The 26,360-nt window shown below is 50.9% G+C and overlaps 1 protein-coding gene across 1 annotated transcript in view; it reads left to right on the top strand.

Annotated features, from left to right (window-relative positions):
* Positions 1–212: 212 nt before the first annotated feature.
* ITGA9 (integrin subunit alpha 9) overlaps positions 213–26,360 on the top strand; it is a gene marked incomplete at its 5' end in the record, with an annotated part of 332,275 nt that continues 306,127 nt past the window's right edge. The window contains 3 exons of the mRNA XM_080801218.1: positions 213–397; positions 16,692–16,819; positions 18,280–18,386. Coding sequence (XP_080657344.1) covers positions 213–397; positions 16,692–16,819; positions 18,280–18,386 — 420 coding nt within the window. The remainder of the gene's footprint in view (positions 398–16,691; positions 16,820–18,279; positions 18,387–26,360) is intronic.

Raw genomic sequence — 26,360 nt, 5'->3', positions numbered from 1 at the left:
GAGGACGCCGCCCGCCCCGGGCCGCCCCTGCGCTCGCCTTCCGCGCCCGCTCGGCCTACCGCCCCCGGGCCGGCGCCGCTTCCAGCTAGCGTCGGAGCGCAGAGCTCCCGCCCCCAGGAGCCTCCCGGCCGTCGGCGAACCCCGCGGCCCCGGCGCCCGCGCGCTCGGCGCCCTGCTCGCGGGGCACAGCGGAGGGCGGCGGCCGGCTGGGGATGGGCGGCCCGGCGGCGCGGAGGGGCGCCGGGGGGCTCCGCGCGCTGCTCCTGGCGCTGGTGGCCGCGGGGACGCCCGCAGGCGCCTACAACCTCGACCCGCAGCGCCCCGTGCGCTTCCAGGGGCCCGCCGGTTCCTTCTTCGGCTACGCGGTGCTGGAGCACTTCCACGACAACACGCGCTGGTGAGTGCCCCCCGCGACCCCGGCCCGGCCGCCGCCCCCGCCTCGGTCCCCCGCCGGCCGCCGCTGCCTTTTCCGGCCGCCTCCAAGCCGCCGTCCCGAGGGAGAGATTGCGATGTCTCGGCGGCGCGCAGCTCGGCCGCTGACGACAGGCGGGCAGGGCGCGGGACGCCGGTCTGTCGTCCCGCAGACGTCGCGGTGGGCGCCTGGGGTTGGAAGCGGCGGGGCCGGCGCTTCCCCGCGGTCCCAGCCCGGCGTGCGCGGGGGAACCCCGAGAGCGGTCCTCTCGGCCTCCCAGCCGGAGGAGACTTGGCTCTCTCGCTCGCTCAGAAACTTGGCCCCTCTGCCCCCGGGGGGCCTCAGCCGAATGCCCCAGGGCCCGAAGAGAGCGGGCACGCAGACTCCTCAGTGTCCGGGAGCCGGGAGCTCTTAGTGACACCCCACCCTCCGTTCCCCAGCTTCAAGCCACTCTGGTGCGCGGCGCCGAGGAAGTGTAGTGACTCCGGGACGTGAGGGGGACAGGCTGTGTACGTAGGGGAGGAGTGGGGTTCCCCAGAGGTGAGTGTCAGGCAGCCCGAGGGGCATGCTGTGTGTGGTCCAGAAGCCTCCTCCTTCCTTATAATACCTTCTTGAGGAAGTGAGGCGAGAGGGTCCGGGATGCTGGAAGGGAGGATGGTCCAGGACCCTGAGTGACAAGCCTGGTGCATGACCTCTGGGACAGCCTGGGCCTCATTTCACCTGGGTCCTCTGACCTGGAGACAAGCACCTGAAGTTTTAACAGAGGGATGTGGTTTTGGAACGTCAAGGAATCCAGTTGCCCCGTGAGCATCCCGGAGTTTGAGAGCTCTCCCCATGAAGTGCCATCAGCGAAGAGGCACAGGCTGCGTCCCCAGCCCCTGAGGAGAAGCTCTGAGATGAGCTTGGTCCCTCTTTGACCCTTTCCCTGGGCAAGTGGGAATCCCACAGCACACAAGGGTCACCTCCTCATCAGAGAGATAGGCCGTGGACAGTTCCCCTGTTCAAGGTCATGTCCCAGTGGGCGCCCGGTGACAACTAGTCTGGAGTTGGTTTTGTTGTGTGGTCACCAGTGTGGGTGTCTTTAGGGGATGCAGGTTAGGAAGGCGAGGTCCGTCATGTGTGCCCTCAGCATGTAGCTATGGGAGACAGTCACTGCTCTGAATGGGACGGAGGCTGACAGAAAGGGTGAGGTTGTAGAACTGAGTTCTGAAGCATTGCTGGAAGTGGGGGGGGGGGTGCGGTATGGGACACTCTGTGACTGGCCAGCCCATTAAGCAGTCCTTTGTTGATGAGAACTTCCTCCAAGAGAACCAGTTTGTAAAGTCCTGTGTAGCCCCTGTCCAGTTCCACATCTCCTTCCCTGCCATTTCTCCCAGCTGCCGAGTTTAAGGCCAGACTGTCTTTTTCTGCCTTGCTAAATCCCCTTTTTAAAGCAAAGCAGGCTGAACACCTTTTCCACGTCCAGCCTGCTCAGAGTTCACTGTGGGCTTTGGATTTGGTAGACAATGCAGCCGGAATGGTTGGAGAACGCATCCCAGAATCATCCCCCCCGCCCCACCCCGGGCTCCTGGACTGTGGGACCTTGGCGCAAAGTATGTGGGGTGAGTGGGTTGGGAATAAAAGGGCTTCTCTGGGGGGGGGGCTCTACAGGAAAAGGCAGGTAGTGCAGCTGGAGCACTGTGTGGGATCTGTAGCTGCACGGGCTAGGCGCCTCTGGGCTCTGTGATGTGGCTCAGCTCACGGGAAGAGTGCCAGGACCCGGTCACCTGGATTTGGATGGGCCACACGTCAAAGCTCTCCTAAGTGGGGAACAACTGAGGGTGGGAGGTGGGAGAGGCAAGAGCGAGTTTGATGTAGGAAAAAAGTTGGATCTGCTTTGTTTCAAAAGGGAGATGAGGAAAAGCTGTGTGACTGGAATAGGTTCGGCAATTGTAGGAAACGACAGACTGGCCCTCAGCTTGGCACCGGGGGTATCCAGTGAGGTGAGGTGTGCAACTGGAAGGTAATGCTGGTGTGTGGCCTTGGTGCCAGTGGAGATGTGGGGCAGATATTTCCGGGGCCCAAAGGGACCCATCACAGCCGGGGTGCTGGTTCAGAAGTACCCTCTCCAGTCCCGATATGAGCATTTGAGCATGTTAGTCTTCCCATTTGAGGACTTGTCCCAACAGTTTTCCAGGTGCTGACCAAACTCGAAGGAAATCTTTTTAAAGCAATTTTTTTTTCTTTTTTTGCTCCCCATTGTCTTAATTCTCATGATAGCTTGTGCCGTGTCCTTGCTGTCTGTGCTCTTGCTGCTTTTTCCGAGTATTTTCCTCCTTATCCTTTTCTCTTCCCTCCCTTCCCCCCAGTATTCTTTGTCTTAGACCTTGAATGTTATTTTCAACTGATAAACTGCCCAGACTTGTAAGGTGCAGCTCCCGAAGCAGTAGACTTCCAGCCTCACCTCCTTTCTCTTTCTCAAGGTTAGACTTCCCACAGGGCTGATGAAACTCCCACCAAAGGCCTCTTACTCACATGGGCCCCTACCAAGACCCTGTGCTGAATTTTATAGTCCTAATTTTGTATTTTCTTAAAGATAGTCACCCTAAATTTACAAGACTTAGGCTCAGTGGAGTCTGGATCTACCCTCTATGTCTCTACCCTAATTTTAGCTCTAGGATTGTTTGATTGACTTAGCGACTGATTGTCCGTCTCTTCCAACCAGAGAGTCCCAGGGCCCTGCATCTTTTAGACCCGCTTGAGGGACACGTAGGTTGTTTCCAATTATTCATGATTATAAACAACAGCAGGGGTAAACATCCTTGTAACTAAAGCCTTGCGGACATCCTTAATTATTTCCTTCGAATAAATTCCTGGGCTTAGAATTGCTGGGTCAGAGAGAAGGGAGGTTTTGAGGTGTTTTGTATGCATTTACAAAGTGCCAGTGAAGTTAATGTGTGTACTTTAGAGAAATGCATTAATTCAGGCCCTGAAGTTTGAGTGATTTGCTAAGGGGCTGATCCAATGCCCGAGAGGAGCTTAGCCATCTATGTGAGTGGAACTAAAAAGATCACGAATATAGTCAGAATGGGTGTGGGAAGTAAGTGATCGATGTGAAAAGGAAAAGTAATACACTGAAACTTTGAAAAGAAGGAAAATGTTAATTGAACCTTGTATCTGGTGTCTTTCTTCTCTGGAAATTACTCTTTAGCTTAATTCAGTATTAGTGGTTTAATAAGTTGGCTTCCTGCTTTTTCCAGGTAAAGGGATTTGTTATAGGTTAAGGAGCAAGAAGGATGTGCTGACGGGGGCGGAGATAGAGCCCGGGCAGCAGGGTCAAGCCTGGGCTCTGTAGGTGGCAGAGTTGGGGGGTGGTGGTCCGTGGCATTAACATGGAACCCAGGTACACATCTCAGAGCATGTGTGTGCACCCTGCCGGGAGAGCCAGCATTTTTTCTTGAATCCCATAACAAAGCATATCTGTCAGTGCCTTTTTTCAGCCAAAATTGTCACAGGCCAGAAAGTCCGAGATTGCTGTGAGAGCTGGGGGTGACCTTGCTTTTATAAACCCTGGGGCTTGAACACAGCTCCTGCAGTGTTGCATACTGAGCATTTGGTGCTCAGACCCTATTCCTGGTCCCTCTGTTGTTGCCCTCTAGGCGGTGTGAGTTGTCCCTGTGGCCAGGTGGACTGGAATCCTGGACAGTGTTACAGATGTCATTTGTATCTGTTTGGATGCAAGCATGCACGTGACTCGGTTTCCTCTTTTTCCAACAACACTCAGAGGGTGTCTGCCTGCCAGAGCTGGCTTCCTCGCCTGTACCTCTCCCCGCCACCCCCCGCCCCTGGGTCTTCTTGCACCCTTTGAGCAACGGCAGTAGGTGCCAGGGAACACGGACAAAGCCGATGTCTGTCCTCTTTGCTTACACATGTACCCGTTCTTCAGCTGTGGGGCAGACAACTGTAACACCCTGTGATATAAATAAATGAGGCCGGCTGGCATCCAGACCCCAAAGTGGGTTTCTTTCACACCCCTCCCCCCTCTCCTTCCTCTCTGCCCCAGACGCCCTGGAGTCCAAGGTGGTTGGGTGCACTGGCTTCCTCTCTGGCGACGTGCTTCCTGCCCCATCTCCCGGGACACATCCAGACAGCTGTGCTCAGGCGCAGAGCAAGTGCTCGGAAATGGAAGACACGCCGGCTCTCTGCTCTGTTAGGGCTGTCAGAGCATCGTTCGGTGAGGGATAGGAGGTCATTCAGAGCCCAGGAGAACATAACATTCTCCGCTCGCATTAAGGCTGAGAATTAAAACGAGCTAGACGGTTCTGCACTGCCAGTGCTGTTGCCATTAGCCAGATGGATTGCTATTTAAATAAAAATTAATTATGACCACATAACATCAAGAATTCAGTTTCTCAGTCATACTAGCCACGTTTTAAGCGCTCAGTCTCCATGTGTGGCTGGTGGCCGTCACACTGGACAGCACGCAGGACACTCATTGCAGAGAGTTGTGGACAGTGCAGCTTTAGAGCAATGAATTAAGGCTTGAAGGGCTAGACCAATATCTGATGAGGGTAGAAGGAAAAGGAAAAGCCAACCCTTGGCACGTTTGTGTATCAGAACAAGTGGAGGCGCTTGGAGTGAGCTCAGGATTAATAATGGTTTGTGGTTCACAAGGTACCAAGAATGAGGTCCTGCTGCTCCCTCTGGTCGGGAGGGAATTAATCAATTAATTAATCCATTAATTAGGATTAATAGTGGACTTCCAGGGAGGCTGACGACTTTGTCTTTTCCCTTGTCAGACAGCGGAGAGTCTTCTCTGCTAAGGTAGAGGGTTCAGGAATGAAGACGCCACCCATCATCTGACACGTGAAGGGATTGTGGGGTCCTAGTCTGGTGTCCCAGGCAAAAACCAAGCTGTCGGCTCTGATGGGGGAGAGGCTTGTCCTTGGGCAGGCACAGTTCAGAGGGGCAGAGGGGGGAGATCCCCCCATGAAGGTAAAACCTCTAGAAGGGGGACCCTGGGATCATGGCCCCTGCTGTCCCCCACTACCCCTCTTTGTGAGGAGACATCCGGAAATGGCAGTGAGCGCTCTCCTAACCTGCACGGTGGGTGTCTTTGCTGAGTTCTTCAGGCCCGTGCCAGGCCCTCGGGTGGGCGTATGGCTGCACTTGCCCATCTGGATTTTCGGAAGTGGCATTTTCAAACCTTATTCCTGGTTCTTATTGCCCTGCAGAGCCTGCTTTCTCAAGCTGTCAGGAAGGCATGGCGTGTATGTGAGACCTGAGCTCTAAGGGGCCCCAGAGAGTGTCTCTTGGGGTCTCCAGGGTTTTTCCCTGAGGATCTGAAGAAGCTGGCATGGGTGCTGTTTCCTGAGCTAGTGCTGAAAGCTGGCAGGGGCAGAGGCTGCGGTCTTGCCCAGGGGAGACCCTTCTGGGGCAAGAAGACAACTCTTCTCAGCCAGTCACTCACAGATCTGGGTGTGAGGGTGTGAAGAGCTGGGCCCCAGCCAGCTCCGACTCCCCGCTGACTTGCTGCTGGTCTGGAAATGGTCTTTTTCTGATAACTCTTACTGTGATTTGTCTAGGGAAACTGTTGTTTTTGTGTGTATTAAAAGCAGCCACCGTGTTCTCAGAAATCCAGGGAGGAGGCTGTAACTTTAAGAAATGAAAAATTGATAATCTCATGGGATAGTATTTGCTGGGCATCTATCTACAAGAGGTCAAAGGCTTTCACAGGCATTCTAGTCTTTAGCTGAGTCTTTGGGACAAGCTGGTGAGTGGTTTCCAGTTTGCCAGTTGGAGAACTGAAGCTTGGAGTTACCTTGTGCACAGCCTGCCCCAGCCTGGGTGATTGATGCACAATGACTGGGGACTTGTATACGGGGGTGTCCTCTGGGATGCTCAGGTAGAGATAAGAGTACAAGAGAAGTGTTGGGGTAGGGGCTATGAAAGTTAAGTAGGGGGCAGGGAGCAGGACTGTCTAGGGAGAGCCTCAGACTGTGCTGTAGATCTGATTAGGGTGTCCATCAACTAGGCAGGGACCCTCCCCCCCCACCAAAATCGTAATCAGTCATTGGCTATGCCTGCCTGGGAGGAGTGTGGCCTCAGCTTGATTGCTCTGGCCATCCTGAAGGGACTGTGGCTGGGAACTGTCAGCTGACTGCCCCCTTGCAGCTGAATGGCAGGTGGCACATGGAGCCCATCATTTGTGAGTTGCTGTTAGGAAGGTATGAGATGTGCTCCTCAGCCAGCAGTCGTGGCTGGGATTATCTGTGCCTTTGCCTGTTATGCTGGGTCAGCGTGGACTCTGGAACATAAGGATTCTGGCCTCAAGCAGACTCCAGAGCATTCTAGCTGCCAGCTGATACCCAGGGTGCCTCTTCCTGATTGCAGGAATTTCACAGGTGAAGGATGGAGGAGGGAGAGAGTCCCCCCTTACCTTGAACCATCAGGTAGCTGATGAGCTGCTGACCAGAGGGAGCAGCAGGACCTCATTCCTTGTACCCTGTGAACCACAAACCAGTAAACCAGGTGGATTGGTGACCAACCAAAGCAGAAGAAAGTATTTTATCATGACCGTCCATTTATTTATGTATGTATGTGGTATGTATGTATGTGGTATGCATGCATGTATGCCAGAGGGAGTCTTAGAGAGTGAAAGTGAATCCAAGATTGGGAAAAATCTAGAGTCTTTGAAGCCACAGGCTCCCTGGGTCTCCAGTTTCTGCTTTGTGGGAGAGCAGAAAGATCTTCTGTTGTGAGATTCAGTTCACAGCTGAAGCAACATGGGGGCAGTAGCCAGGCCCGTTGAGTACTTAGCACGTGCTGAGTACTGTTCTACACGCTTTAGATGCATCAGCTCATTTAATGTTCCTGAGGCCCAGCTGGTTGTCATTCTGGTCCCATTCACAAAGGGGGACACTGACACACGGATGTGTTGCTTGCCTAGTCACACGGCCAAAGTGGCAGAGCTGGGGTGTGTGCCTTTGCTTCTCACAGAGTCAGGAGTCTGAATTTGGGGCTTCAAGGTATCCAAGCATCTGTCTCATGAGGTTCTGTCCTGCCTGGACAGGAAAAGTACTTTGCAGGAAAAGTACAGGCAGCTTCCCTGTGGGGTACTCATGCATGACCCCATTGGCCACCTGTGAGGGGATACTGGGGCTCTGCTTTCCAGAGATGCTTGATCACCGAGGAAACAGGGACCCAGAGATTCCACTAGGGACATTTGTAGAGCCTGTGCTCACGCCACGTCTGTGTGAGGGTAAGACAGAGTGTCCTAGGAAAGATGGCACATTCTGGAATATTCCGTGTATCCATCCTAACCTCCCTGGGCTGCTTTTGTTACCATATCTTCATCCCCATTTAAGAAGCTCTATTTAGAGAGGGGATGGGGAAGGTAGCTGTGGCGGCCAGTGTTCAGGACTCCCCCTTCGATTTATAACTTTATCAAAGAAACCCACATAGTCAGACTTTCTGCACCAATGTGTGAGAGAAGATGCTTCGTGTCCCCCAAAACCTGAACCTAAAAAAACACAAAACCAACTTTGTCCATGTCCACACATCCCTTGGTGTGTTGAAGCCCAGTGGCCCTTCCTACCCATCTGGACGGCCCGGTGTTCCGAAGCTGCAATGTGTGCAAAGCCTAGAGCACAACTGGCCTTGTGCAGGATGTTCCAAAATGCGGGACCGCACTTCTTACCCACCATGGTGGGTCCTGGGGATGGATGTTCCAGACCCAGGGACTGGGGTTCTTCCTGGCTCTGCCTTCATTGTGGCCCCTGATTTCCCAGCAGCAACCAAACCTGTGGTTTCTCGGTCTTAAAGGGGGGGCTGCCGAGATGCATGAGTGCATGGTGGTCCCTGCAGGTGGGCTTCAAGGTCAGCCCTGCCCGTTTAGCTGTTTCAACCTCAAGGACGTTTGTCGGGCCTCCAGGCCCTTCAGCAGTTTGAATCTGGTTCGGCTCACTGGAAGAGAGGAATAATAGTTTCTCCCTCATCTCATTCTTGCCTTAAATGAGGGGATGTCTGCAAAGCCTGGAACACCACCTCCAGCACATAGGAAGCCCTTGAAAATACCAGTAGTTCTTTTTCTTGGTACTTTGGTCTGTCCTTGGGAACTCAGGGTTGTCTTCATCCCAACTTGAGATGCTGCAGGAGTGCTTTCAGTATATTTGTTGATGCCTCTGTTCATTTGCCAAAATCGGAGTGTCCATACTCAATACAGACATGAACGAGAGTTCTCTGGGAGATGCACTCGTTCTGTGTGGTCTCTGATGTTTTGGTCATGCTCTCCATAAATCTGCATTTTTCTGTATTCATTTACATCCTACCTGCTTCCAGAAAGGCTCTGAGATGGCTCCTTTAATTGGAGACCTGTGGGATTTTATATCCCAGAGCTTTGCATGCTGCTTTCTGCTCTCAGCAGGTGGGAGGCCGCCCCTGTTGTGGGGAGCTCAGGCCCTCATTCCGGGCCATGTAAATCTGAGAGGTAAGTCTGTAGTTCTAAGGTTGGGGGTGATGGTGAGAATTTTAGTCCAAAAGGATAAAGGTAAAAGTGTTGACCTGTTCTTCTTGGAGAAGAAAATTATCACAAGAAAGCACCCATGGTTTTTACTCCAATCTCCCGGAGGTCTGTAGCTTGCCTCTCTTGATTTTATTGTTTGATGCTCTCAGGTGGGGAAGGAGAACATTGGTCCTTTCACCATGCTTTCTTCTCCAGCTGCGGCTTCTCAGTGCATTTGCCAAGACCCGGGGCCCTGACCAGGGCAGCAGCTCTGAGGATACTTCAGTCCCTGACAGGGCTGCCAGCAGGCTTATGCCTCTCCAAGGAGGGGGACCCTGCTTGTGCTGCTGCTCTTTCCGCGCTGGGCATAGAAGCTACCTGTTTCATTCTCTGACTCAGCACTTGGATTATACCCCTCTCCCTCCCTTTCTTTCTTTCTTTCTTTTTTTTTTTTTAAACATTTTATTTATTTATTTGACAGAGAGACATCACAAGTAGGCAAAGAGGCAGGCAGAGAGAGAGAGGGAGAAGCAGGCTCCCCGCTGAGCAGAGAGCCCAATGCAGGACTCGATCCCAGGACGCTGGGATCATGACCTGAGCTGAAGGCAGGCTTAACCCACTGAGCCACCCAGGCGCCCCTCCCTCCCTTTCTTTACTCCAACCTAAAGTTCCCAGAATAAAAATACTATTGTTAGCCCTTGGGAGTACTTTCTATCCCAGAGGAGTCATGCTCATGGTCACTCGGAGGCAGTGGGGCTACTCTGAGGTGCAGAAGCCAAATCCAAGGTTCAGCAAGTAGATTGCAGAGTGGTGATTTGGACCCAGGTGGACTTGACTTAATGCTTGTCTGGCTATTCTCAGAGTCAGCCTTGCTGCTGCCCCCTCCCCCATCAAGCCCCTGTCCAGGGTATCCATTTTGTAAGGAAGAAGGAATAGTGCCCCCATGCTTTTTCTGGGAGCATTTCTGTCTGTTCTTGGCCTTGGCAGGTAGAAACCCCTACTTGTTTTCAAAAGTTGGGCCATCCTGGATTCACCCCCTCCCCCAACACCCTGCCATTTGCCATTCCTTTTTGTGCCTCACTGCTGTCCTGGGAAGGGGACTGTGCATTTGTATTATCTTGTAAGGATGCGGGGGAGAGGGCTGAGTGGCCAGGGGACTTGCCCGAGGTCACGGAGCTGCAGAGGAGGTGACACACTCTTCACGGCTGTTTCTGCCACCCCACCTGGCCTTTCCCATATCAGTGCCCTCAGTAAAAGTTTGTCATCCTGGTTGGCAGGATTCTTTGGGGGAAGGAAAGGAGACCGGGGAGCTGGAGAAGCAGTAGCAGTGCTTCTCAGGGGCAGAGCTAGGTCAGCGGGCTGGACTCTGGGGTAGCTGGTGGACAGTGGAGGTGCCACAGCCCACGTCCCTTCAGAAGGGGCCTGTCCTACTGTGATGACATATCTGTTTTCTGTGACACACCACCTGAGGCCTCAGTGTCCTAAACCAGTCACCGTGTCTAAGCTTGTGAATCTGTAGTCAGCAGTTTAGGCTGGGCTCAGCTGGGTGGTTCTTCTCTCAGCTGGGCTCATGCATGTGTCTGCTGTCAGCTTCTGGGTGGGCTGGTTGGCTGGCTGGTCTAGTATGGCTTCAGTTGGGATGGCTCATCTCCATGTGTCTTTTATCCCCCAGCAGCGGGGGCTTGCACACATGGTAGCTGGGCTAGGGTGCCAAGAGAGCACTCAGAATGATGCATGGTCTCTTGAAAGCAAAGCTGGAAGTCAAACCATGCCCCCCTCTGTCACAGTCAGTTGGCCAATGCAAGTTATGGGACCCAACCCCATTCAGGGGGTTGGAGGATGGAAATAGACTGAACATCCTGATGGAAAAAGCTGCAGGGCCCCATTGAGAAGGATGTGGATGCAGGAAGGATGGAGAATCATGGCTACTTTTGTAGTCTGCTGCTAGTGGTGAGAGTGTCCTAATCTTTCCAAGATTTCTATGAGCTCGGCAGAGGATCTGAATAAATTCCTCGTTCTGAGGAGCTCCTGGGAGTGCTGCCAAGTTGGGGAGCTGAACGAGTTGGGTGCTAAGGTGTTTGGCCTAGTCCAACTAGTCTCCTGTTTCACCAAGCACCAATGTTGTATCAAGCACTGTGCTAGCTACTTTATAAATATTAAACCTTGCAAGAACCCTTACTAGGTGCATTTTGATTCTTCCTGTTTTACAGAGGAAGGAACCTGAGGCCCAGAGTAGTTAAGCTATGTGACCTCAGATAAGTTTCTTATTAGTAGTTGTGGCAGAACTTGAACCCTAGGTTAGCCCTGTGCTTCTTGCACTTTACCTCCCTGAGTAACTTGCCCTCACAGCTTAGAATTCAAGTGGAACTGTTAGTTTAAAACCCCTAAAATGAGTGAGTATCCCGCGGTTTGAGTCAGAGTCTCAGTTTTCCCAACTGTAAAGAGAAGAGCTTCTGAGTCCCTCCAGGTTTGCCAGCTCCAGGTGGCGAGCACTGGCCCGGGAGCGTCTCTCCTCTCTGGGAGTGAAGGGTTGCATGTGGTCAGACGTGACTTCCTGGCACCAACCAGCCCTCTCTCTGTTCAAGTCTTGGCTGCTTTTTGCCGACTAAGGGAGGTGCAGTGATTCCTGGGATTTCCAGGCAGTGCGGTGGGACATGCAGTGATTGAATTCCACTTCCATCACTGACACATGGGTCCCTGGGGAAGCTTTGGCATTGGGTTCAAATGCACGAAAGTAAAGTTAATGCATTTAAGGTTTTCAGTGCCCACATGCTTTCCTTGCTCGCACTGTAATTTCACCCCCAGGAACTATGGCTGTGGTATTTGTGGGTAGGACGGGAGCCTTCCCTGGGGAGGCATCGTGGTCCTTTTCTGTCCCCTGCTAGCCAGGGAATTTACCTGCTGTTTGTTCTCCTGATATGAGGAATTGGTTCAAACCAGATGGGTGGTGGGTGTGGAGTCTCTGTAGGCAGCCTGACTACACACTTGCCCACCAAGGAGGTGGCTGTGATGGAAAAATAGATGGTGTTTAAACTGCCATAAGAGGAGGGAGTTTGGAGGACTGGAAAGAGGACACCCTTGGACGTGGATGCCCAGGGTTTAAATCTGAGCTCTGCTGCTTACCAGTGGTGTAACACACGATCTCTTAGTAAAAGGTGCATGAGAAGCTGCCCAGCAGGGTTACCTTGAGCAAGAAATGGGACCACCCGTGAGCGTGACTGGCGCGGGCTGATGAACAGATAGGCCCCCGTCTCCAGACAGGCGTGTGAGAGGGGCAAACCTCTGGGCATCGTGGTGTCAGCAACGTACCCGTTTTAGAAAAGCAAGAAGCTGATCAATATTCAGCCTGATGTGGAAGAGTAAAGGGATTCTTTCTATTTCAAACCCCAGTCCTTTGTATAACAGAAATTCCCAATCAAAGTTCTAACCTGGAGCCACCTGCAGAGCCTCATGACGGCTTTTTCTGGCAAGATCACGTGGGGTGGCTGGCACCAGGGGGCCGGTTGCTTCACACTTGCTGGTTCTTGTTTCCTGCTTTCTGGCTGCTGTGGGGTAGGCAGAATAGGGGCATGGGCACTGCACGTGACTGTTGGGTGCGTGTTGCCTTGTGGCACCTCACCGTGCTTCGTGGGCCTGGGCGTGTCCCATGTCTACCTGTGACCACCTGTTTCTTCATCTGTAAAATGGGCATAATAGTGCCTTCCATGGGATTGCTCTGAATATTAAATGCAATTCTGCCTTGAAGGAGCCTCACCCAGCATGTGCATACTCCGAGTGCCTGATGCACCCTGGCTGTCCTCATAATTGGAAAGCTAGATTTGTGAATTAAGGAGAGGACTCTGAAATGTCTTTGCAGTGTGAGAGCAGCATTAACTGGGGCTGGGATAGGAGGAGAGTCTCACTTCTGGAGGGTCATCCGTCCACACTGGCCCCAAAGGGAACACAGCGATTTGTAATCAGTGTAGGCGGTTATATCGTGCTTAGGCGGCGCATCGGCCCGAGAGCTGGATACGATGTGTGTTCTGACTTTGCGGGCTGAGACCCGAGATTCTGTATCTCCTTCGGGCTCCCAGGTGTTCTCCAGGCTGCCGGACCAAGGACCACACTCGAAGTAGCCCACCAAGGTGCGAATCAGCCTGATGATTTATTGACGGGAGCCTGTTGGTGGGCCACCCGGGCCCTTTTATATGCTAACTGTACCAAGGAAGGAAACATCTCAGTGTCCCGTGGAGGGTACCAGGGAAGATTTGGGTGGGGGGGAGCGGATCTTGGAAGTGGCCAGGCTGTCTCGTTATAACTCAGAATGATGAGAGAAAAGGCAGACGGCATCTTCATGGTGGTTTGTCCTGAACTCCGGGCGGTTGCATGCTCTCATCTCTTGGGATCGGCCTGGCGGAGAGCCAGCTGAACTCACTTCAGAGGAGATGGGCTCGTCGGCTGGCCTGCCGCCGCGGTCTTGCTGGAGGGAGGCCTGGGTAAAGAACGGCTCCAGGCTGCGGAGGAAGCGACAGCACTCTGTGAACACAGAGATACAAGCTCCTGTTCCACGGTGCCACCCCAGGGAGCGCATACGTGTGTGCACACACCCCCTTATCTCTTGCTTCATTTCCCACTACAAAGGATCTGGGAGAAACCTTCTCATGCGACCCGCTGATGAAGAGTTGGACCCAGAGTGCTGTGATCCGTGCCCAATCAGCCCTTGGTCGAACCCCTGAGGACCTTGGGTCTGGAAGAGAAAAAACGATTCTGTGGCTCCTTTTGCCACCTTAGGTTTTGACGTAAACTTTGCCCCTCTGGGTCTCAGCTCTAGTCAGGAAGAAGCATCGCCTGGGATTTCAGCCCTCCATGGTCCCTTCCCTGGATAACCTGTGAGCCTGGGTCAGTGAATTTAGTGCCGTGGGCTGTATGTCAGGATCAGGATTCCAGTGCCTTTTGTGGGGTTGGGATAAAAAACTAGCTTGTTTCTTGCAGCCATTTCTCTCCCTTGCTATGTAAATAGTTCTCCCCCTTTGTCTAATTTTTGTGATGTTTACAAAATGAATTGCAAGTGGCATTTATTCGCTGTGCTAATGTAAATTAGGCGTTTGTGGGAACTTTTGGACCCAGCCCCGTCCCGCTGGGGCTTTTCGAGTGCAGAAGGCATTTTATGTTCCTCGGCTCCTACAACCTGACATGTGGAAAGGCCGTGGATGTTTCGGGCGTTTAGACCTGTCAGACTGCTAATTCTTCTCACCTGTGAAAACATAACTGGCATTATCGAGGGCAACCCTTGGCTTGCCCTGGTGGTTCTGAAGCTCAGCCCTAGAAGCCAGGGGGGAAATTGATCCCTTAATGTGGCTTTCTTCTCGTTGGAGTTTCGTTTTGTGTGTCATGGTGCATTTGAATTAGAGCAGCCAAGAGCCCGCTGAGCGGCCCTGGTGTGGTCCGTGTGGGGGGAAGTGCCTGCTGGGATTCCCGAAGGCTGTGGGTTCCAGCCCTGCTGCCTGGGGGTTCGGCAGCTGGGGCCCACTGTGTGAGGCCACAGGAGCAGGGGCTGGGGTGTGACTGAGGGGCCTGTGCCCTTCAGACCCTGCACAGAATCGAGTACAGACTCTCAAGACCAGACTGATCTGGAAAGAAACATGCCACTATGTATTGGTTTCCCTGGCCCCACGTGTCCTCAGTGATCCTTTGTGTTCTGGGCATTGAGCAACTGGGCTCAGAGGCAGCGGGAGTTAAGACAGGACCCACGTGCCTTTTCATGAACCTCATACCGTGTCTCTGAGTCGATTAGTGTGGCTGTTCAGCCTTTGCGGCGGGTCCATCTGAAGGTGCCAGACTTCTGTTGTCGGACAGCTAGATCTCCACTCCTTTCAGCCAAGGTACTGAGGAGGGAGCAGTGTCACGGTGCAGCTAGGTTGGGGGTGAAGGTCATGATCCCAAGGTGAAGGTGGCTTTCAGGACAAAGTGCAGGGAACCTGGGCCAGCTTCCCATGTCTCTGGGGAGGCTGTCCGGGGTCATTCTAGCTTCTGCTAAATCACTTTCCCACAGACACATAGTGGATAATGCATTCTATGCCAGGGCCAGTAGGGGCTAGTATATTGCACAGTGTGTCTGGTACCTTTCCAGGAGAATTGCTTCCCCTTTCCAGGCTGCCAGACAGAAGGAGCAGTGGCTTGGAATTTCCTACTCTGTGGACACAGGTGTAGATCTTGTTCAGAGTCTCACCTTACAAGCCCTTTTCCACATGGTTGTGGCTCAGCACACACCGGGCGTGACTGTACCAGTTCGTGTTCTCCACTTTAGCTCTACGCGTGACTGCTCTCCGGGAATGATACAGGAACATGCAGGGCACAAGTGTTTCTGTAACATCGGCAGGGGAGCCTATGGCCACTTCCCTCCATGTTCTGTGTCCACACAGCCCCGAATGCGTCTCTTCTGTTGTCTTAGCATTCTTGCTCCTGTCCTCCGGTGGGGAGGGGCCTTGTGGGGGAGAGCCCATCCCTACAGCAGCCTCCCGGTCAAGACGAAGGACTTCATTCTTGTCCCTGTTTGTATGGGAACTCTTCTACCTCTGGCTGGTGTTGGGGTAGAGGAAGTGGTTTGTAATTCTACCCTCCTGATATTTCTTTCCTATATCTCCCTAAATATACATGCTTTGTGTATGGTGGGAAACAAGGGGAAGAGGGGGACATAGAAGAGAAATGACATCTCCAAATTTCCTACTTTTTATTCTTTTTTTTTTACTGAAGTATCACACACATCCAGGCAAGTGCCCATGTCATGTACACAATTCAGGGAATCATCACCTTTGTGCAGACACTACTCAGGTTGCAAACAGAGCATCATAAGCACCCCTGGAAGCCCCCTCTCCCTAGCTGCAGCCCTCCCCATCCCACTTCTCCCCAGAGGTAACCCATAGAGTGACCTCTAGTGCCAGCTCAATTCCAGCCGCTTTGGACTTGAGATGAGTGGGATCAGACAGTGAGAGCCCGCCGGGCCTGACGTCTGTTGCTCAGTGCTGTATTCCGGAGCTTACTCGTGCAGCCGCCGTTGCATGCTTGTTGATTTTCATCGCTGTGCAGAATGCTGTTGTGTTTCTATGCTGCCACCTACCTGTCCGCTCTGGCCCGGGGAGACCCTCTGAGTCTCCTCTAGTGTTCGGCCACGACATTTTTAGCTGGGAACATTTTTGACCACGTCTCCTGGTAGACCCACGTATGCATTTCTGTGGGGTATGTTCCCGGAAATGGGATCTCCGGGTCCTCGGGTAAGGCCCATGGTCCACTTTCTTAGGCACTTAGGCAAGTTCTCTAAGTGGTCCCCCCAGCAGTGGATGAGGGTTCCAGTTCCTCCATATCCTTGCCAGCACCTGGTGTTTGAGGTCTTTTTGGTGTAACCTAGTAGGCGTGAAATGGTATCTCACTTGGTTTTCTCTGATAATTAATGTCCTTAAGCATCCTGTCATGTTTATTGGCCATTTGGTTATCTTCTTTCATCAAATATCTGGCCCACTACTCTGTTGGCTCTCTGTATTTTCCTATACGTCTATAGGACTTCTATAGGTTCTAGATAGGAACCCTTTGGTTGTATGTGTTCCCAGCCAGCCTTGAGCTTTAAACGTGCCTGGAGAACATCTAACAGGTTCACTGCAGGAGGCTGTGCCCCTGGGGCCCCGAAGCCCAGGATAATGCTGGGGTGTGGCTTGTCAGGGAGCGCTCAGGCAGCCCTCCCCTGGCTGGGTGGGGGTTTAACCACCAGCCTCCTCTTTCCTGGTACTGGCTTGTGACAGAATGTTCTTTCTTCTGGATGTGCAGGGTTCTTGTGGGCGCACCAAAGGCAGAGTCCAAGTACAGCGCTTCAGTGAGGTCCCCTGGGGCTGTGTTTAAGTGTCGTATCCATACCAACCCCGACCGGAGATGCACCGAATTGGACATGGCTCGAGGTAGGTGGATGTCACTGATGGGTTCCACACCCTCACACGTCCTCTTTGTCTTCTCAGAGTGGCCTGGTGGTTCAGGCCCTCTTCCTCCCTCCCTCCCTCCCATCTCTCTACCCACCCATCTACCCATCCGTTATGTGTCAAGTACCTATTACTGCATAGAGATCTACTGGTGAACAAAGCCAAGATCTTGCCCTCCTGTGCCTTACAAGTTACTGGACTGAGAGGCATGAAGATGAATAGTTGAGTACAGGGCACCTGGGTGGCTCAGTTGGTTGAGCGACTGCCTTCGGCTCAGGTCATGATCCCGGACTTCCAGGATCGAGTCCCGCATCGGGCTCCCAGCTCCTTGGGGAGTCTGCTTTTCCCTCTGACCTTCTCCTCTCTCATGCTCTCTCTCACTCATTCTCTCTCAAATAAATAAACAAAATCTTTAAAAAAAATATTTATAAAAAAAAATAGTTGAGTACAAGAAGACCAGAGCGGAGGTGGGTAGTTGATCTACACATGAAAAGATTCATACTGGCTAGCTGGGCAGCTACGGGAGGCAGAACTTCCAAGCGGAGGAAAGCACGTCCTCGCTTACTGAGTGAGGATGGTGTAGCTGGAGTGCTGAGTGGGAGAGCGGAAGCAGAGGGGTTGATGGGGTAGTCTGGGGCTGCCTCACATGGGCCCCAGCAGGCTGGGGTCAGGTGTGAAGATTTTATGCTTTGCACAAAGGGGGAAGCCATTAAAATCAATCTTAGGCTTTATATTTTAAGTAGGGAAAGACATGATGGATGGAGGTCTTAGAAAACTCACTTCAGTCCAGTGGAAAATACATGACACATCATCTTTGGAGTCGGGGGATTCTGCCCGGGTTGAGAGTCCGGCTCTGCCAGTTACTAGTTGGGACTTACTGGCAAAGCCCCATAGCCTTCTTGGCCTCAGTTGCCTTGCCTGTAAAGTCAGGACTAAGATACCTTCAGAAGGTTAAGAAGAGAGGTGATGCGTAGATCTGTGCTTGGCACATAATGGGAGCTATTTTATTACAATCCCTTCAGGGCCTCACTTTCTCCAGAGTTCTTCCCCAGCAAGAGCTTCTGGTTGTATTTTTTGAGCGAAGAATTGTTCTGATCTTCAGCTGAGAGGGAGAGATATCCGCAGTGTTCTTTAGCGCTACTCAAAATGATGGGTTTGTGAACCACTTATTCCCGGTACGTAACAGATCACGGAGCTAGCTTCAGATCATAAAGCCCCACACCACTTCCTTCATGGAGCAAGTCCTGCAGGAAAAAAATAATTGGCTCAAATAAACAGCCAGCAGGACACCGTGATGGAGATGATTTACACTTTGCTCCAAGTTCCTTATTTTCTCACTGGCAGGTGACCAGCATTTGGACTGTATGTAGAACACCCTTTGAAAAGCAGTCCACAGGACCTCGTTTCTCAAAGCACATCTGGCTTTTCTCTTTTTCATCCAGGGAAGAATCGGGGCATGCCGTGTGGAAAGACCTGCCGGGAAGACCGGGATGATGAGTGGATGGGGGTGAGCCTGGCCCGGCAGCCCAAGGCGGATGGCCTCGTGCTGGTAAGGCCTCCTGGGGGTGCTGTGGGGAGGGGGTGGTACTCTGAGGACCAATGGCTCTGTGATCCCCTAGGCACGCTGGATGGCACGGTGACAAGGGCATGTCCTTGGGGGTTGCCGGCTCCGGACTACTGCTTGGACCAGTGATGGATCTTTTTATTTTCGTTATCTGTCGGATGTTTAATGTCTGTTCCAGGGTGTAGAGATATGGTTGTTTTAATAAGACAAAACGTGTGTGAGCTGTGCTTTGGAAATTTTGTTCATTACATAAGCACTTTTGTGAGTGTGTGTTTTTTGAGGCATACGGTGCATGGAATGCACAGAATTAAGATTACAGTTTGGCTTTTGACCATGGCACACTCCTGTGTAATCTCCCTGCCCCCTTCCAGTTAGAGAATATTTCTCCCATCCCCAAAAAGTTCTCTTCTATTCCTTTTTAGTCCATTCCTCTCACCCCAAGGCAACCACTGTTATGATTCGTACTACTGAGGATTACTTTTTATGCTTCTAGAACTTCATATAAATGGAAACCTACCATGTGTGCTCTTTTGTGTAAGGCTTCTTTCACTCAGAATACTTTTGAGATTAACCCATGTTGTACCAGTAGTTTATTCCTACATAGGATTATATATTAGGAAATCCAGGTTATTTTTCATGCTTTACAGTTAACCATTGAACAACACAGCTTGGAACTGCATGAGTCCACTTATAGGTAGATTTTCTGTAAATGTATTTCCTCTTCCGTAGGATTTTCTTAGTATTTTCTTTCCTCTTTCTGACTTTATTGTAGGAATATCAGGTCTAGTACATATAACATGCAAAGTACATACAAAGTAAGTTCTTGATAAAGCTTCAGGTCAATAGACTATTAAGTTGGGAGGAGTCTAAAGTTATATGCAGATTTCCAAGTGCATGAGAGGTCAGTGCCACTAACCACCACATTGTTCAAGGGTCAACTCTATTTGGCTCCCAAAGTGCATATGAGGTACTCAGGCTCCTTAGGTGTCTTGAGGAGGTACAAAGAATAGTCTTTATACCCTTGACACTTGTGATACCCTACAGCTATGCCCTCTGGTAAAGTAGCTGCCCACCGCATGGAGTCCATACACTTTAAATTTATCCAAATTAAAAATTCAGTTTTTCAGTCCCAGTAGCCCCATTTCAAGTGATCAGTAGCAGCCCATGGCTCCTGGCTACTGTGTTGGACAGCACACAGAGAAAATACTTCCATCACTCCAGAGGGTTTTATTGGACTCCACAAAAAAGGAATTTATAACTGCCTCAAAAGTTTTGTCTCCTTTTTTCCTTTGCTTTTACTCTTTGCTATTACGGTAGAACACTAAAGTACTTACCCAGCCTGATGTGATCAGCTTGGTGGGGTTTTCATATCCACACGCACGCATGCCTGTTGCTAATCCCATAATGTTCACTCGTGGCCCTCTCCGCTGAGATAACCAGTATTCTGACTTCATAGCCCTTTTCTTTTCATTGACTTTATCTTGGAAGCTCTATGAAGATTTTTCTTCTAAAAGCATAAGATCAAGGAGGGAAAACTTTACCAGCTGCCATTCGTTGAAGACTTTCTTTGGGCCATGTGCTGTCAAGCTGAGGGTTTCACATATTTATATTTTATCCCCAGAGGGATATAGGATTCTGAATGCATCTAGGCAAAACGTCTCCTTCCCCTCTTTGAGGAGCCCACTTTCGTGTTAAACTTCTCCACAGCAGAGGCTGCTCTTGTGAATGCAGCCTGCCTTCTCACCACGAGCGTAGTGTCTGCCCCTTGCTGGGCCCCTGGGGGAGGGAGGAAGCAGCTGGATGCTGTCACCAGTGTGGAGGGGCATCCCGACTGGAATCACTGGGGATCCGCCGAGGGCCCCCTGGCCCCGCTGTTTGTCTCCACGTCCAGCACTTTAATCACTGTTGCGGGCTTTCTGGACCTTCTCCAAGCCTCGGCATTCCTCCAGACGTAGCGGCCCGACCCTGACTGGACGGCGCGGCCCCAGGAGGCCTGGAAGGCTTGTCTGCCGTCCTCTGGAAAGGAGGGAAGGCGCCGCTCCATCTCCAGATCTGGGCAGCCTTAGCTTGAAATTCAGAGCAGCAGAGGTGGGTGGTGGTCTGGGGGATGCACGGCCCACGAGGCCCACGAGCGTGTGGAGCCTAGAGCCGGAGGTCGTCCTGTGGAAACTTTTCCTCCGCCCACAGAAGGAGAACCTCTGTGTGGCCAGGAACTTGCTCCCAGAGGGTCCTGTGTCACCGTAAATCTGTCTGAGGAGGGAGCTGTCTTCAGGGACGTGAACGGTAGTGAGGACCACGGGGACCAGTTAGCAAAGGAAGCCAGGGAAGGCAGTGCTGGGGCTTCGTGGAGATGGTGCTTGGGCATGATAGCCCTGCCCTGATGCACCCCACGCAGGGCTGTTGTTCTCTTATTTTGCACAGTTACTGCTTCATCCACTCAGTGGGCACCCCTGGAGGTGCTGGAGAAGGAGGGGCTTGTGACCGCATCCATTTTCCTCATGGCTTTTTTTTTTTTTTTTTTTACTGTAGTCAAAGACACAATGTAATATTTATCATTTTAACCATTTTTTTTAAAAAAGATTTTATTTATCTGACAGCACAAGCAGGATGAGCAGCAGGCAGGGTGAGGGGTAGAAGCAGGCTCTCTGCTGAGCAAGGAGCTCGATGTGGGGCTCGATCCCAGGACCCTGGGTCCATGACCTGAGCTGAAGGCAGACGCTTAACTGACTGAGCCGCCCAGATGCCCTGTCTTAACTATTTTTAAATGTGCATTACAGTGGCATTACCTGTGTGCCCTTTGTTGGGCGGCAGGACTAGCTTTTTCATCTTGTAAAACAAGCTCTGCACCCATTGAACACTTGCCCCCTTCCTGCTGCCCCTAGCCTCTGACAACCACCATTCCTCTGTTTCTAAGAGTTTGACCCTATTCGATAACTCACGTAAGTGGAATCATGCAGTATTTGTCTTGTGACTGGCATATTTCACTTGGCATAATGTCCTCAAGGTTCATCCACATTGTAGTGTATCACAGTATTTCCTTCTTTTTTTAAATTTAAATTTAAATTTAAAAATTTTTTTAGAGCCTGCACACTTGCAGGGGGAGAGGAGGAGCAGAGAGAGCGCGCGCGGGGGAAAGAGAAAGAGAGAGAGAGGGAGAGGGAATCCTAATCAGGCTTCATGCCCAGTGTGGAGCCTGATGTGGAGTTTGATTCCAAGACCCTGAGATCATGACTTGTGCCAAAATCAACAGTCAGATGCACTCAACTGACTGAGCCACCTGGGCACCCCATTTCTTTCTTTTTTAGGGCTGAATACTATTCTTCTGTATATATGTACCATATTTTGTTTACCCATTGATGGATATTTGGGTTGCTTCTACCTCTTGGGTATTGCAAATAATGCTGCTATGAACATAGGTGTACAAATAGCTCTTCAAGATTCTGTGTTCAATTATTTTGTATATATATCCAGAAGTATGATTGTTAAACTCTATGGTAATTCTATTTTTTAGTTTTTGGAGGAACTGTCACACTATTTTCCCACCATGGCTATACCATTTTATATTCCTACCAACAGTGCACCAGAGAAGGGTCCCAACTTCTCCACGTCACTGCCCACACATTTCCATTCCTTTACTAGTGGGCACCCTAGTGGGTGCAAGATGGTATTTCAAATTTCCCTAATGATTAGTGATATTGAGCATCTTTACACGGGCTTGAAGGCGATTTGTGTATCTTCTTTGGAGAAATGTCTGTTCTACTCATTTGCACATTTTTAAATTGGATTGTTTTGTTGTGGTTGAGTTAGTCCCTATGGGTTTTTTGCACCTATGCCATCTCTCTAGAAAAGACCTGCCCTAGGTCCTCTCTGTTTCCAGCCCCCTCTCTCCTCCTTGGTTTAGAGTCAGCTTCCTCCTTGAAGCCGGTCCTTTGGTGACCGTGCTTTCTGGAATGAGCTTAGCATCTTTTGAGTCATTAAGAACTGAGCATAATGTAGTTACCTTTAAGTGTATAACTTACCCTGTGTGTGTGTGTCTCCTTTTTTATGGAAGCTGCTTGAGGGAGAGGCTACATCTTTTACCCTTTTTACTGTCAGTACTTGGAGACAATCTCTCTAAGGAGGGGTGTCTAAAAGTGTGCTTGAGTAAGATGAGGGCTGAGTGTCACTGTTAAAACAATTAGAAAGCAAATCAGTTGCCATCCCTTCTTGGTGGCTGCCTGAGTGATGGCTAGAGCCATGAGGTAAAATGCTCTAACATGGCCCTAGAGGTGACAGGTGAAAGTAAGGTACAGGGAGTGGTAACGTCATCCATGTTTACAATTTATTTATTATTATTTTTTACTTATTTGACAGAGATCACAAGTAGGCAGAGGGGCAGGCAGAGAGAGAGGGGAAGCAGGCTCCCTGCTGAGAAGAGAGCCCAATGTGGGGATCGATCCCAGGATCCCGAGATCACGACCTGAGCTGAAGGCAGAGGCTTAACCCACTGAGGCACCCAGGCACCCCCATGTTTACATTTTAGAGGCCTTTTATCCACTTGCTTTTTCTTTAATGTGTCAAGTCCATTTGTCAAGGCTTTCTGCAAGGCAAGTATTTATTTGAAAATTAAACGCAGGAAGACAGGTGTTATCCAAACACCTTTGAACCCTCGGGAGGTAGCTGGGGTGTGAGCATGGGACCTGTATCCCCAAGGAACATAATGTTGGATTCCAGGGTGGGTTTGAAGAGGGGGAGGTGGGCTGGGTTTTTTGCATACAGCATCTGGTGCTGATTTAGAGTAAAGAACAGATGGAGAATTTGAAAGCTGCGACAGGGCGTGAAGTGTCTCATTGACCGACGACGTTGTCTCTGCCCTGAACCCAGCAACCAGCTCTTGGTGGGCTGACTTCGGCTTCGTATTGGCCGGTCTTGTCACAGGTGTTGTGGTTCCTTCACGTTCTCTTCCAGCAGACAGGTGATACCAGGAGCAAACGCAGCATCGGCATTAAGGGCAAGCCCCTCACCTCCCCACATTGTCCCCCAGCACTCCTCGTGTGCAGATGACAGTTTAAGAAGTAGAGAAAAAGAAATCATCTCTTACCGTAAACACCCAACCCACCTGGCATAGGCACAGGCTCTCCTCTTTAATTTGGGAGGGCATCTCAAAATGTCCAAGTCTGATATTTCTGCTGTTCAGTCATCTCCGAGGCTCAGACGACAAATGATGGAAGCATCTGGATTCTTTCTGGCGGCAGCAGTGTTCTTGGCGCTAGGCCGCGTCCTTTCCAAACGCCAGGGCAGTCCCTGTCTATTCACCGCTTCTCATCTGTCTGCTGTTTCAAAGCTGCAGGGTCCATTTCTGCATTTACTTCTATTGCTGTGTTTCCCGGTTGTTGTTGTTTAGAGGACTTTTAATGAGCTCAAACACATACAAGAAAGTACAGAAATAATTTGTGTTCACGTTGATGAATTGTCATTGGGTCAACATTCTCAGAATGGGTTTCCCAGTACCTCAGAAGCCCCTTCCTGTGCCTCCCAGGCCACTCCATCCTCCCTTGGAGCGGGGGGCAGAAGGGGGGGCGCACTTACTTGCCGGGTAGGGGAGATCTGTGGCATCGTGGTCCTGACCCCCTCCACCCACTGTTCCCGTGGCCCAGGGCCTGGCCCTGACTGTGCAGGGTGGACCTGAGGTGTGGTAATAGCTCTGGCCATCTGTGTAAGAGGGTGGGGTGGGGACTACGTGCCTTTGCAGCTGAGCCATTGGGAGAGGCCCAGGATCCACTGCCCCTCCCCCTGCTCCCCCCCACCCTCACTGCCTGCCCAGGAAGGACGTGCTATTTCCATATAATGAAAAAGACTTTTGAAATAAAACTTGCTCATTTTCTCCTTTTCTTTTTTGGAAGTTAAAAAAAAAAAAAAAAAGCACAACCATCCTTATAACTGGAAAGATGTCAGATTCTAAGATTTGGGGTGATGGTAGACCCTCCTCCCCTTTCTCAGGATTATTTGGAATCTGAGTTTGGCCAGTCCTGCTGCTTTTCTTAGGGAATGCTCTTCTGTTCCTGTTCTTCCCTGCTCTGCCCCCTTCCTCCCTCACAGCAGAACTCATTTAGAGAGATTGATGGGGCTAGTAATCCTTTGGAGACAGTCCCTAGGAATTTTTTTTAACGTAGGAGTCAGATTGACATGCGTGTGTGTGTATATATAATGATAATCAGGGATAAACAGTCTTTTCTTTCTATAATTTATATTCAGAAATACTCTTTGTTGTTTTCCTTCATGCATACTGCCTTTGACACTTTGATCTCTGACCTCACAGAATGCCTTAATTTTAGTTCAGTTTACTGTGAAATACAATATTTGGATTTTCTAGGAATTCTTCAAGATCACTTCTTAAACAGTTTATGGCACTTAAAAAAAAAAACAAAAACAAATGAGGAGACAATAAACTAGACATTAAATGCAGAACATCCTTCCTTAGAAGAGTCAGCAGGCCTCATGGTAAACATCCGCCTCTTTTTACTGTCTCTCTGGCCCAGAGATACAATAAAATGCAGTAAGCCCTGGAAGCCAAGGGCTTTCCTGAGTCTATAAGCTAAAATAGGAGTCACAGGAGCCAGCCAACTAGATGGCTTGCAAGCCAAGGGAATTGAGTCAGAACTAAACATTGAAAAAATCAACTGCTTGGTGGAGTGGAGTGATTACGGGCTTTGTGACGGATTTGTACACGTCCTTGAGAAATCTGCGGTGAGCACGAGACAGTATCAAGTGCGGACGTATGATGCTTTGCAATATAAGGAATAACAAGAAATTTGTTTTGTGTAGTTTAATGTCCTAGGGCAAGAGCCAGTGAGCGTGTGGGCAAATTCACCTTTCCAGTAGTTTCGCCTGTGGGCAGAGAGTGGCCTTGTTGGGGGGCTGCGGGCTGTTGCTTTGAAGGAATGAAGAGCAGAGAAGCTGGCAGGCCGTGACTTTCATCAGAGGACAGTCTGAGGGCCCCAAAGAGGCCCCTCCCACTGGGTGCCCTGAGTATTTCACTTGGCCCCAGAGTGGTCATTTCAGGGGTATTGGTGCCTGTGGATAAGGCTGGGAACCCAACAGCCACCAGAGCTATCTCGGGTGGTGGGTTTGATGGCTCCTCAGGCAGGAAGTTGAAGTTTTCTTTTTCTTTTCTTTTTTCTTTTTTTTGAAATATTTTACTTATTTATTTGACAGAGAGATCACAAGTAGGCAGAGAGGCAGATAGAGAAAGAAGGGGGAAGCAGGCTCCCTGCTGAGCAGAGAGCCCAATGTGGGGCTTGATCCCAGGACCCTGAGATCATGACCTGAGCTGAAGGCAGAGGCTTAACCCACTAAGCCACCCAGGCACCCCAGGAAGTAGAAGTTTTAAATGGAAAATGGAAAATGTTTTCTAGTGAGACAAGGAGGGCCCTGAAAGGGTGAGTTCCAGTCCTGTTTGTAGCACTTGCTGGTTCTGAGCCCACTTGGGGTTCCCACGTGTGAAGCAGGAATTCCAGACTCCTGTGCCCACCCCCAGTGTGGCAGAAGAAGTCAAACATGGGCCATAGAAATGCTGAACGTTGTGACCTGTTGTGCATTTGAAGAAGAGAGACCAAGAAGTTAAAAACTCTGATTATTTTAAAATGCGGTATTTTAAGGAAATACATTTGTAGGCCAGACTGAAGTGGCTAGGGAATGGAAGTGAGTGGCACATGTGCATGAGAACCCGGCACACCCTCGGAGTGAGCAGGTCAGACCCCGACCAAACTTGTGGATGCTTAGACATGTGCGGTCATACATGGAGTGGGCAGTTATGTCCGAATACGAGGCTGGGGGTGTCTTTGGTGGCTGGGGAGGGATGCGCCCAGGCCACGTTCCTGCTGCGGGCTCCCATTCCAGGGTCTGTTGGACCCCGGTGCTGAGAGGCTGTCAGAGAGCTGACTAGGATATCTGTCTGTCCATCCCTAATGGCCTCATCTC

This window comes from Martes martes (genome assembly GCF_963455335.1).
Source record: "Martes martes genome assembly, chromosome: 1".
Lineage (NCBI taxonomy): Eukaryota > Metazoa > Chordata > Mammalia > Carnivora > Mustelidae > Martes > Martes martes.
This window is presented reverse-complemented; position numbering and strand designations above follow the sequence as displayed.